The sequence below is a fragment of the Odontesthes bonariensis genome, chromosome 21 (genome assembly GCF_027942865.1).
Source record: "Odontesthes bonariensis isolate fOdoBon6 chromosome 21, fOdoBon6.hap1, whole genome shotgun sequence".
Taxonomy (NCBI): domain Eukaryota; kingdom Metazoa; phylum Chordata; class Actinopteri; order Atheriniformes; family Atherinopsidae; genus Odontesthes; species Odontesthes bonariensis.
The window spans coordinates 8,757,882-8,770,143 of NC_134526.1; the positions used below are offsets into that span (position 1 = coordinate 8,757,882).

The 12,262-nt window shown below is 40.9% G+C and overlaps 1 protein-coding gene across 1 annotated transcript; it reads right to left on the reverse strand.

Moving 5' to 3' along the window:
* Nucleotides 1-1,677: 1,677 nt before the first annotated feature.
* kcna7 (potassium voltage-gated channel, shaker-related subfamily, member 7) lies at nucleotides 1,678-9,721 on the reverse strand. The gene is made up of 3 exons (XM_075453456.1): nucleotides 9,485-9,721; nucleotides 8,224-8,978; nucleotides 1,678-6,011 (listed from the first exon to the last, which is right to left on the reverse strand). The coding sequence occupies exons 2-3, from the start codon at nucleotides 8,926-8,928 to the stop codon at nucleotides 5,085-5,087; spliced, it is 1,632 nt and encodes a 543-aa protein (XP_075309571.1). The 5' UTR covers nucleotides 8,929-8,978; nucleotides 9,485-9,721; the 3' UTR covers nucleotides 1,678-5,084.
* Nucleotides 9,722-12,262: the final 2,541 nt, after the last annotated feature.

Genomic DNA, 12,262 nt, shown 5'->3' on the forward strand with positions numbered 1-12,262 from the left:
CGTCAATCCTTTTCATTCTTCCCAGACAGCATAAGGGCACTGTGGGTAATTGCAAGCAGGGCTGACGTTCAGGTCCCTGTGCATCAGAGAGGAGAGCTGAGGTGGAGAGAAAGAATGAGGTCATAGGTGAAATTCAGCAAGTTAGAAAATCACAACTTGTGTTAAAAAATTGAAATTTTGGATGATTGATTGGACATGTCAGGCTGATGGTGTCATGGATGTAATGGAACACTAATCTGCTGTGCAGCATGAAAGAAAGCTGGTCCTCCAACACATGACGTGGGGATATCTGAGGCCACAGGGGGTCATGAATTTAATCACTGCAGGCATCATTGCTGAGAGGAACGTGTGTGTGCGGGTGAACATCATCTGCTCTAAAACCCTGTACTTCAGCTCATTCAAGCATATTCTCAAGTCTTCAGTTATCATAAAAAGTGAACTGGAAAATAGCTCAAGCTACGACTACATAACTGGATAGCCTAGTTTTTATGGGATTCCAAAAAGATATCCCAGAAGGTACTTCCATTCTTCATATTCGTCCCAACTATTATGAGATATATAGGTAGTATATGGGTAACATATCTTGCATTAACTCTCTTCACCTATTATTGAGCCATTTCTTCGATTAAAATTCTTTGGTCTGGTTCTTGTGTCAAAATAATTTTACACCTGAAACGCCCCCCCACCAACAGGATAAATTGTTAAACTATAAAATTGTGCAGCTGTGTGATGTTCCCGTGTCCTTTTCATGCGGTCTTCCAGTCTCATGAAAAAGCGTGTTATTTGTAGGAATTGTGAGTTGGTAATAATTCCACATTAGTTTTGAATAGGGCAGCAACGTGACTCTGTCTATGTTTCCATGTATTTTTTAACAGTTAAGCCTAACCTTGCAGTTTGTTTTTTTTTTTTTATCCGAAACCTTTGTATTTATTAATATCTAACCCTAAACAGTCTTGAGTCGGATGGAGATCGAGCTCAGTTCTTTGTCATAACGGTGTCACGTTGTAGCCATGCTACCTCCTCATAAGCCCTTTCAAGCATGTTATAGTTGTGCATCGATACATTTAAGACAGTTTCTGTTGTGCAAAACAGCATCTAACAACTTGCAAAGAAAAACAGAGGAATGTAATGTTTTGGGGCGCTGAAAATTTCAGTCATTTGACCATTTTTGAGCCTCCATAGTGAAACCATTAAACTATTATGACTCTTACAGTTGCACAGTTTGTGAATTGCAGATATCCCCCCCCAAAAAAAAAAACTGATAACCATAGGTATTAAAACAAGTTAATTCTTTATGAAAAATGCTGTTAATCTTCTGTTTATACATGTCCTTTCATGCCATTGGAATGCCCCTGCGTACAGTATACAGGTGTTTTTCCAATACACTTTGCAGAAGTGTGCCACAGTGGATATTTCTGTGCATAATGTGAGAGCTTATACATTAGACCATACATCTCCATCAAAACCCTCTTTCAGACTGAATTGAAAACCTAAATTTGTCTCATCGCCTGTCTGCCCTCTGTGCACAGTTCGGTTAATTTAATCTTCGTTTTCTTTAGCTTTGATTCAAAATTTCCCTAATCAGTGCAGACTATATGAAAACTGTTATTTAAAAAGATAGAGCACCTTACAGCTATTTCCACTGTCAATTGAAATTAACAGTTATGTTTGATTAATCCTTTGACATATTATTTCCAAAAATAATCAACAAAATTCACAAGATTGTCCCGGAGCTCATCATGAAACATTCAAATGCTCCAATGTACAAGTCATAACATGAACATATTCCATTTAAAATGGTTAGCACATTTTTTCTTATGATTTAACAGTTGATTGATTGTTTTATAGCCCATTTAGGAGCTTCGGAGAGCATAAGCAGGATTCTGGAAATTCTCAACTTCTAAAGGAGTGTAATGGTTTCACATTATGTTTCAAATATGATGAAAGTGTTTTATTTTGGAACAATGAAAGTTACTGAGGATAAATCCTCTTAGTCATATGTTTTAAATGAGCAGAATCATTTCAAGATGACAGATGTTGTGTTTGGATACTCATTTTTACTATAAATCAAACCCACTGACAGCAGGAGTGAGACAGACATCCCGGTTTATGCTGTGCTGTCATTTTACAACCCAGTCTGACACCTGGAGGCAGGATCAGTCATCACATGCAGCAGATAGCAGCGGAACGGCATGTAATCTCACTGCTCTGAGCAGAGATTTCCACATTTTTCTGATCAGAAAATGCCAAGAACCTTGCACATACAGTTTCCATTATGCATCTGTCTCTGGTTACATGACTTATGATGCTTTTTAAAAGCTGTTTAGATTCAAGTACACATCATCAGATTCTCCCAGAGTCACTGCACAGAGAGTCATGCGAAAGGAATTGAGAAATCCATGACATGAATGATAAAACATGATCTTTATTAAATAAAGAAATACATATACAAAGCCACATCTGCCCTCAGTATCCAGGTCACACAACAGCCACACAGTTTAAACATGTCTATCCTTTAAAAGTGTCTTCACTGACACGACTTTTTAAGGTTCTCTTCTATTTTAAGACTTAACAATCTCTTCTTTAAGACTGAAAAATATTTCTTAAAGGCTGCAATCATCTTAATTATAGTAAAATTATGACAAATGTCAAAAAAGCACTCTAACGAACAGTATTTGTATCTTGCAGAGATGTTTTTGACAAAATAGGGATGAATAAGTTGTGCCACATTGTGCAATTAAGCAAGTATCACATGTGTCATTATATATTGTACTTTTTTCGATGAAAATTAATGAAAATGTCTCTGTTTTATCCTTGTTTAGAGCATGTATAAAAATGAACAACACTGAAGCAGATTATGTTGCAGGACTGGTCTGAGAATAGTTCTTCTGTGAAATCATGTCACTGGAATTCCTTGTGATGGATATTTTAATCAGAGACATATACTGAAAAACTCATATACTTTACAGTAGTATTCTGCTGTATTATTGCCATAAAGCGACATACTGTAAATAGCAAAGCCATGTAGAAGGAAGGTGCCATTATTTACACGGTAAACGTTGGACAGTGTGGGAAGGTGAAGGAAAAGGGTTTGATTTAAACTCAAGATCTTTTTATTTTGCTGGAAAAGTTTAATTTTGCCGTCTGAATTTCATTTTGAGTTCTGGAGCTTTATAGTTGCCTTTAATTATCAATAATTACTAAGTAATTAACAATATTGTAAACATACTGTAATTTCCTGACAAAACTGACATCGTTATGTCCTTATACATTTACAAAATGACTGTAGTAACCTTTATTAAATGATTAATAAATAAGTCTCAAATACAGTAAGAAAGTGTCACAGTGGACATTAAAGGATTAAGTAAGAGTTTCACTGATCCAATAAACACCTACGTGAACATTAAATCAGTTGAAATCAAATATAATAACTTAATGATTATGATTTGTTTTTTTTGTTGATGATTGACTTTTTTTTAGCACAAACTTCAAAGCATATGCAACTTGTGGATGTTCCAAAAATAAAAAAAACTGTCATTGATGAAATAGATTAAATAGGTTTTTTATTTAGTAACTGGATGGTAACGAAACAACCCTCTCAGTGATGAAGAGTTTGCTTAAAAATGACTTGATTTATGCCAATATTGTGCCATGTTCAAGCTTTTCGTTCAGCCCTGAAGATGGTGAATGTTTGGTTAAAAAAAAAAAACAGATTCAGGCTTCTTTAATTAACACATGCAGAGGTTAACAAAGACAAAGAGTTTTCAGTGATGAAAAAGCTGGGATGTGTGTTAACGCTAAAACTTCTGTGAGTAGTTGCAGTAGTAAAAGCTTCAGATTGTGATTGTTGCATCAGCCTGAGGTAGTTTGGTCCTCACCTCTTTGATGGAAATGTCAAGCAGTCCTGTCCTGAGATCAGCTTTTGCCCTACGCCTCTCTGAGCTGTATCAGTTTCACTGTGTAAGTGAGTCACACACAAACTGGCTCTGGACCAACCACATCAACTGTGTCTGCACCACCGCCAGCCGATGAGCGCTCGCTTTGTTGTCCTCGTCAGCGTGAGATTACGGCGCCACATTTCTGCCATAACTGTGACAAGAGCACCATCAACACCCACTGCACAATTAGCTGCTGGGCAAGCACAGGATTGATCTTGTTGTAACTAACTTCCACAGATCACCTCGGGTTGCAGCATCAGCAGCCATTACCCAAGTGTCTCATTGTTTAATCCTTTTTATTTTGAGAGTTTTTCTTCTGTTCATGTACGAAAATAATTACAAACTAATCAGTAAGAGACACGTGTGTTTTTCACAGTGAAAGAATTCAAACCAAAATCTCATAGCTTGAAATAATTTCCAGATACATCAGGCCTTCTTCTGTTTACCTGGAAAGAAACACGCTTTCAACTGCACCTTTCTAAATGTGACACTTTGTGATGCTATTTTTTTCCATTTTGAAATTCTGAAAATGGAAACTGTCAAACTTCCCAAGAAGGCGATTAATTGTGTCGCATGATTTCATGCTTATTTGTATCTGAATTCAAAATGTCAGCATATTTGGACAAAACCAGAAACTATAATGTTTAGTTGTTTTGTGTTTACATTTTTTTTGATGAAAACATATATTCTCACAACTTTGAGAATAAGAACTGGACAGAAAATTAGTGAAAAAGCAACCAGTGTCCGAAGAAAAACTTTAAACAGGCCTTCAGAAAGCCTGGAGAACTATTGCTCAAGACCACTTTAATAGATTACAAGAAAGACTGACTGTTTGCAAGAAAATATAAAGAAAAAGGGGTGGCTCAAGACTTTAGTACAGTAGTGTAAGTTATGTGAAAGTTCAGCTTATTTGTTGGGAAAACCAAAGCTTACTGTATAACTGTAAAATACAATCACACAAAAGCCTGAAATATTGAAACCATGGTCACAAACCTGGTTTGTTATGGTGCACTTTGTGTTTTCTTCTGAACCCAGTTGATCTTCGTTTCCTCCTTTTTTTTACATCTCAGCAGTATCTTCTTTCTTGATGTGTGGCAGTGTTTGTGTCAAAACCTGAACCTGAGCCTGAACCAAAACCCAAAACCGTCAGACCTGAGTGACCAGAGGTTCTTGGAGATAAAATCTCTGATCACCAGCTGGTTGTCCTGCACAAAGCCCAGCTGGAAGGGTCCCATTGAGCGGAGGACACACGGGCCTGTTTTGCCCATACAGCGGAGCATAATCCCCTATGTATTCAGGATCTTCATCTATCCCATCCTCCTCATCGTCCTCTTCATCATCCTCTTGATCCTTTTCCCAGAGTGAAGTGGCGACATGGTGGTACTCCCTGTTGTCCTCACACTCCATCTCTCGGTGGTAGAAGTAGCTGAAATTGGACACAATAACAGGCACAGGCAAAGAGATTGTGAGCACTCCGGCGATGGCGCACATGGAGCCCACCAGCTTTCCCCCAACCGTCCCTGGGCACATGTCCCCATAGCCGACTGTCGTCATGGACACCACTGCCCACCAGAAGGCCTCAGGTATGCTGGTGAAAAGCGTGCCAGGACTGTCCACCTCAGCAAAGTAGACAGCACTAGAAAACAGTATGACCCCGATGAAGAGGAAGAAGATGAGCAGGGCGAGCTCTCGCAGGCTGGCTTTCAGAGTCTGTCCCAGGATCTGGAGGCCTTTGGAGTGACGAGAAAGCTTGAAGATCCTGAATACTCTCACCAGCCTAATGACCCTGATTAGGGCCAGCGACACGGAGGGCTGTGTGCCTTTGTCCTTGACGAGCTCTGTTCCCACTGTAACAAAATAAGGCACTATGGCCAAGAAGTCGATGATGTTCATGATGTCTTTGAAGAAGTGCACCTTATTCGGAGCGCTGATGAAGCGCATGACGAGTTCAAAGGAGAACCAGCAGATGCAGATAGTCTCTACTATAAAGAAAGGGTCCTGGAAGGGACTGAATTTAGGGGGGATCAAGATGGTTTCATTTGGGTTGGTGGGGTGAGGCATCGAGGTGTATTGCTGTAAGACAAATAATGAAGCACAGGTGGTCACACTCATATTTACAACTTATTTTCTGTTTGTCAAACGTGAGCTCGAAAGAGAAATATGAGAATAAAGGGTAGCGTGATAGTAAATAGCACCATGGAGACAATATTTACAGAAGTGCAAACAGAGAAAACAAGGATGGGGCAAATGAGAGGGGGCGCAAGCAGGATTGTAATCAAAATTTGTCCTCAGCACATTTCAAGTATGACATCTGTCATCAGGATCCTGTGAGCTGTGTGATACCGTGCTAACTTTTCTCTCCTCTCCTTTTTCACTCTCCCAGCTTTAATTTTTTCCACAGACTTTTATATAAATCACTTTCTCTATATTTAAACACAAATAAACATGAAGTTCATGTGACACTGGTTTGTGTTACAGGCATCTGATACTCCGTTTAACCCAGCTGTTTGCTTTTTTCTCGGACGAAGGCGCAGGTTTGAAATAACTGGGCATTCGTGTCTTTTAACAAGTTAGATAAAGTTACTGCGAGCGTTTGATGGCTTTGCAGCACATATTATCCTCGTAAAGTACACTCAGTTTCAATTTCAGAAGTGGACCTGGCTGAAAATGAATGTAGTGTAATAGAAAGGTATAAAACGTTGTGCATCAGACTGTTAGAGAGGTGCGAATTAAACTCTGTGACCATTTTCAAGCTTGTGTTTTTCTTTGGGGGGGGGGGGGGGGGGGGGTTGCGAGATATTTTCATTACTAGCTCACCTACAGATGTAGGATGAACAAAATAATGAGAACTATATGTTCCAAAATGACCATACAGCTTAACAAACTTCTCCCTTTTCAACTCACATTGTGACGGTCATGAAAGGAGGATTTATTGTATATTAGATTACATTAGTTTCAGCTGGATGGGCCAATAAACTGGAAAAGGCGCTTACTTTTAATGTTACTTTTGAGTTCTTGTGTCTGCTTCTTTTTATAAAATCTGGAGGCTATTTAACTTTTCTTTTTTTTTTTTAAATGAAGTTTAAGACAAACAGTGCTCACATGGGTTTGATCACACAAAGTTGTATAATTTTTCTTTTCCTGCTGTTTAGATTTGTTTTAGGATCTGAGATATCTGACTCTTGGCCACTTTTAGCTGGACATCACAGCTCCAATAGCTCTAATGCTAACTTGGCTTTTTTACCCTGATCCAGACTGAAATGTCACATAAAATCACTAGCATGTATCCATCATGGACGACAGTTTGTGTAGTTTGTGTGCCACTTGCTCTGATCATCTACAGTATGGTCCTATCTGAGTGTATAATGCAGAATAAAACATGGGTGCTATCTTCTCTGTTCCCTGAACTCGTAGAATCTGTCTCGTCTCCGGGCTCCACGAGGCTAATTTCATTCTGTGGCTGTCATCAGAAAAGTTGATCTGCCACAATCTTTTCCATACCATTCCCAGTGCCTGTGAGTCACAGCGTTTATTAATACGGACTTTGGTTTATGTGTTGATGCACTCTAAGGGTTGTCCTTCTATTTATAGCCCTCTAGGTCTCCAAGGTGTAACATGAGACAAGCTCTCTTTCCTTGCCTTCACACTTGCTTCTCCACTTCTAAGCCCCTTCATTCACTCTCACATCTCATTAATTTTAAAGTATCTGCTTCATCCATATATTCTTGTCAGTCTGGCAGGTCTCAGTGAGCGGTCAGAGAGACATAGCATCTCCATGTGTCCCTCCTCTAAAAGTAAACCTCCATCCAACCTACTTTGATGGCTCTCCTCCCTTCTCTTGTTTTTTCTAGCCGGGGTTTAACTGCTCTCCTCATCCCTTCCATTCCTTTCCCTCAGTCTGACTGGATCAGATTTAATGACAAGTCCAAAATAATCTCAAGAAAACCTCCCTCCTGCTTCGTCTCTCTGCTGCCTTTGCTTCCTCCTCCTTCAGTCTTGGTTCTAAGCACTTCGCTGACGTCCTATTTTACCCTACATTTTATCACTCAGTGTTGATAGAGGAGATAAAGATGTTTTCACCTTGTCCGATAGCAGCTGGTTGATGTCATGCAAGGTGACACCTGTCAGCACTTGTTGTCATCCTCTGCTCACCTCATCACTTTAATGCAGTGTGAACCTTTGTTCTCGCTGCACCCCATCAGTGGCCTGACTGTTTCTTAACTCATCTGATTGTCTCCCCGTGAACCCTGGCTTTAGAAGGTGTCACAATGTAGCCCATCCTCACCTCCCTCCGTTCCTTCTCATTTCTGAACTCAGGCAGAGTCTCCAGGCAGAATATGAGAATAGATAGGACGATGACCATGACGCTGATGATGGCAATGATCCTTGCTCCGCCAGATGACTCTGGATACTCAAACAGCATCCAGATGCTCTGCTGCCACTTTTTGGCAGGTAAAGGTCGCTCCTCCTCCTTAGGGAAGCCTTCATCTTCTTTGAAGCGGTCGATGATAACCTCTCCAAGCTCGTAGAAGCGCAGCTCCTCCAGGAACATGTCCAGGGGGATGTTGGCAGGCCTCCTCAGCCTTCCACCTGACTGGTAGAAGTAAAGGATGGCATCAAAGCAGATGCGGTTTCTGTCCAAGAAGAGTTCATTACGCAGGGGGTCGAAGTAGCGTAGGCGCCGCAGGGGGTCGCCCAGCAGGGAGTCAGGGAACTGAGCGAGGGTTCGGAGCTGGGTCTCGTAACGCATCCCTGACACGTTGATGGCGAGGCGTTCGGTCAGAGCACAACCGCTCCTCCAGTGATTGGGGCGCCGGTTCTCCCTCCTGGACCCGCTCCTCGGTTCCTTCTCGCTGCTCTCCCTCTCCAGTTTGTTCAGCTTGTCTTTGCTCTGTTTTTGTTCGTCAGCGACCTCCTCAGCTTTCTGTTTTTCTTTTGTCTGCTCTCCTCCTTCTCCATCCGTACCTCCTCCCTTGTCTTGATTAAGCATTTCTCAGCCTTGGGGTTTTTTTTTTTCTTGCTGCTTTTGTTGTGTTTATTCTGGAGGGAAAAAAAATCAAGGTTAAACCCGCCATGGAGATACAACAGTACACAAAATCATACAAATAAAACAGTAAAAAATTATCAGTATCAGGCTAATGATGCTCATATTTAGCCAAAATCCTAGAAATACAGTGTTTTTATTCACAGATGTGTGTGCCAGATATAAACACAGGTGCCAGGTTCATTTGTCCACAGGATTTGTATCGAACAGGATAGGCTTTACAGGAGAAATATAACCATAGAGCACATTAAGCTGCTTAGACTAAATATTACACACAAAGGGAAGATTCATTGCATCATTAGTTTCAGTCAAGTGCATCCTTTAAACTCACAAAATCTCACTAAAGGTTTCTATGTGACTATGCCATAAAACTAGGGGAAGGTCTATACTTTTTACAACTTTTCCCCCTGGGTCTTCCATATTTTCATGTAAATTTGATCATATCAACACATGCAAACATCTCAGTACTTCACTGGAAGGCCACTTCAGCACGACTCCTCACCTGTCTGCCTGCCAGCTCCCCTGATTCCAACTAATCACACCTCCAGAGGGTGACCATGACTCTCCTGCTGTACCTCCACCTCCAGGTGCCTCTTATGCTGACTCCTACGTCCGTCTGCAAAACTTTCTGTATCAGTCCCCTCATCACGATGTCCAGGAAAGCCCTCCCAATTGTCCCTCCTTCATGAGCAGCAGGGAGGAGGCAGAGGGCTCCTTCAGGGGCCACTGTGGTGTTAATCTGCAGCCCTGGGTGAAGTTAAGCCTGCTTGTAGGTCACTCACTGTCTTGACTTGCACCCTTGCGCTCTCTCTCTCACGCTTAGCGCGCCACTCAGGGAATGCTGCGGGGCAGAAATTCAATCTTTGACCCTCTCCTGCTCCAAGAGTGCCGCTGCCTCTTCTCCACCTTTTTTTTTCTGTCCCCAACAAGCGGTCCTGCCTAAAAATGTCAACCTCTTCACCCCCTACTCTTTCTTAAACATACTGTACATGTTTGCATGCATGTGAGCGCTTCAGTGTGAAATATCATGTATCACAAGCAGGAACATTTAAGAAATGAAAGATTATGATAAAAAAAATTAAATACAGGGCAGAGTGGTGATGATTTACAGCTGAAATTTTACTGTGTGGTCTTTTTGCTGAATTATCAACAAATGGCTTTGCTCATTTCAATATAAAAATAAATGGCTGTGGTTATTCTGGACACACGGTGACATGCCTCCGTGTGTGATAAAACTACAATTCCCAGAAGAGGCTTTTCTAGCAGTTTATACACGTTGCCTTCATGTCCTCCATGTCTGCTCCAGCTTTTTATGTATGACTCTGCTGAATTCAGTTCATTATGTTTTAGATGTGTCATAGTTGAGAGTTTTGATGTAAACTATATGGATCATCGTCTGTGTTCTGTACTTTATTTTCAAAGAACACCCCTTTTCTGTGTGGTATGATATTTTACTTCCTGAGTTTGTCCTGCTCAAGTCTTTTGTCTTTGTCTGATTGCCTTGATTGTTTGCACTCGTCTCATTACCCCATCACTCCCTCTTCTCTGTCTCTCCAGCACTGTTTTTCTCAGCACGTTCCAGGAATCTGTCTCCAGATCTACTCGCTCCTTTGGTTTTGTTTGGATTTGTCAGTGACTTGGATCTGTTCAATTTTTTGTAAATGTATTAAAGTAAGTTTTCGTTATTCTGTGTCTACTTTGAGCCCCCCTGTTATTTAAAAAGACTGGGCTGCGTAAAGATGTTTGTTTTTGATGATTAACTTTTCAAATATATGGTAGCCTATTGTTCAAAGATCAGAAGAAATGTTAAAATCCTTTATATTTTGCCTGATTCTTGAGTGGCAGTGTCTTAATAATATATATATATATATATATATATATATATACACACACACACACACACACTGACTGTAGTAGCCTGGATGATTTTGCTCTTAATCTGGCTGCCCTGTTTTAAAAGAAGCATTTTATGCTTTTTTATTTCTGTGTTGTTTGTGACTCAGACCTGCCTGAAGTGATGCAGTTCTGCTTGTTGCCGCTGATGCTGCTAACCAAGATCACTAGTTATTTTGCAGCTGATAGAAAATGCCGACACCAAGACTTTAAAACGTTAAAAAGAATTGACCACATTACACAAATTAATGCTGCTTTTCACTGGATACCTGTAAGGGTCAGAGCTATTGGGATTATTTTTACTTTTTCGTTTTCTAAAGGAGTTGATTGGTCTGGAGTTGGAGTTTTTACATGTGTGGATCTCTTATCTCAAAGGTTGCCAGCATAAGTTACCATGATGATACAACTTGGTAAGAAGTGAACCAGCTTTAAGATACCAAAAAAACAGTGTTGAAAGTTACCGTGCCAAACCACCACTTCTGCTTAGTAGTTCAGGCCTGTGGACTTTTCTATCTGGAAACAATCTGTAAACTGTATAACTTGGAGTTATCTGAAGTCCATTTCAGTATCTTTCAAATCTCTTCTTAAAGTAGGGTGACCATACGTCCGTATTTCCCGGGACATGTCCGTATTTCACGGGACGCCCGGGACAGGAAGTGAAATACGGACGTGTCCCGGGAAATACGGACGTATGGTCACCCTATCTTAAAGGGATAGTTCGCCTCTTTTGACATGAAGCTGTATGACATCCCATATTAGCAACATCATTTATGAACATTTTCTTACCCCCTGCTGCGTCCTGTGAGCCGAGTTCCAGACGAGTTTTGGCGCTGACGAAGGTAGTCCTGCTAGTTGGCTGGGGCTAAACAAATAAAGAGTTTTGCTTCTCAAAACAATATGCGTTCAAAAGAGTAATACATTTGCATCACAAAATCGTTTTGCATGAAAAAGTCAGACCTCGCATCGCTTGCCGCTATTTTTGCCTCCCTTGATATCAATGCGTCCAATGTAAACTGTGCAGACCTAAGAGCAGACCGAGCAGTCCCCTGCTTCCGAGCAGTAAACACCGTAACAGCTATCGCTAGGTGGCTGGACGCATTGATATCAAGGGAGGCAAAAATAGCACCAAGCGATGCGAGGTCTGACTTTTTCATGCAAAACGATTTTGTGATGCAAATGTATTACTCTTTTGAACGCAAATTGTTTTGAGAAGCAAGACGCTTTATTTGTTTAGCCCCAGCCAACTAGCCGGACTAGCTTCGTCAGCGCCAAAACTCGCCTGGAACTCGGCTCACAGGACGCAGCAGGGGGTAAGAAAATGTTCATAAATGATATTGCTAATATGGGATCTCATACAGCTTCATGTCAAAAGAGGCGAACTATCCCT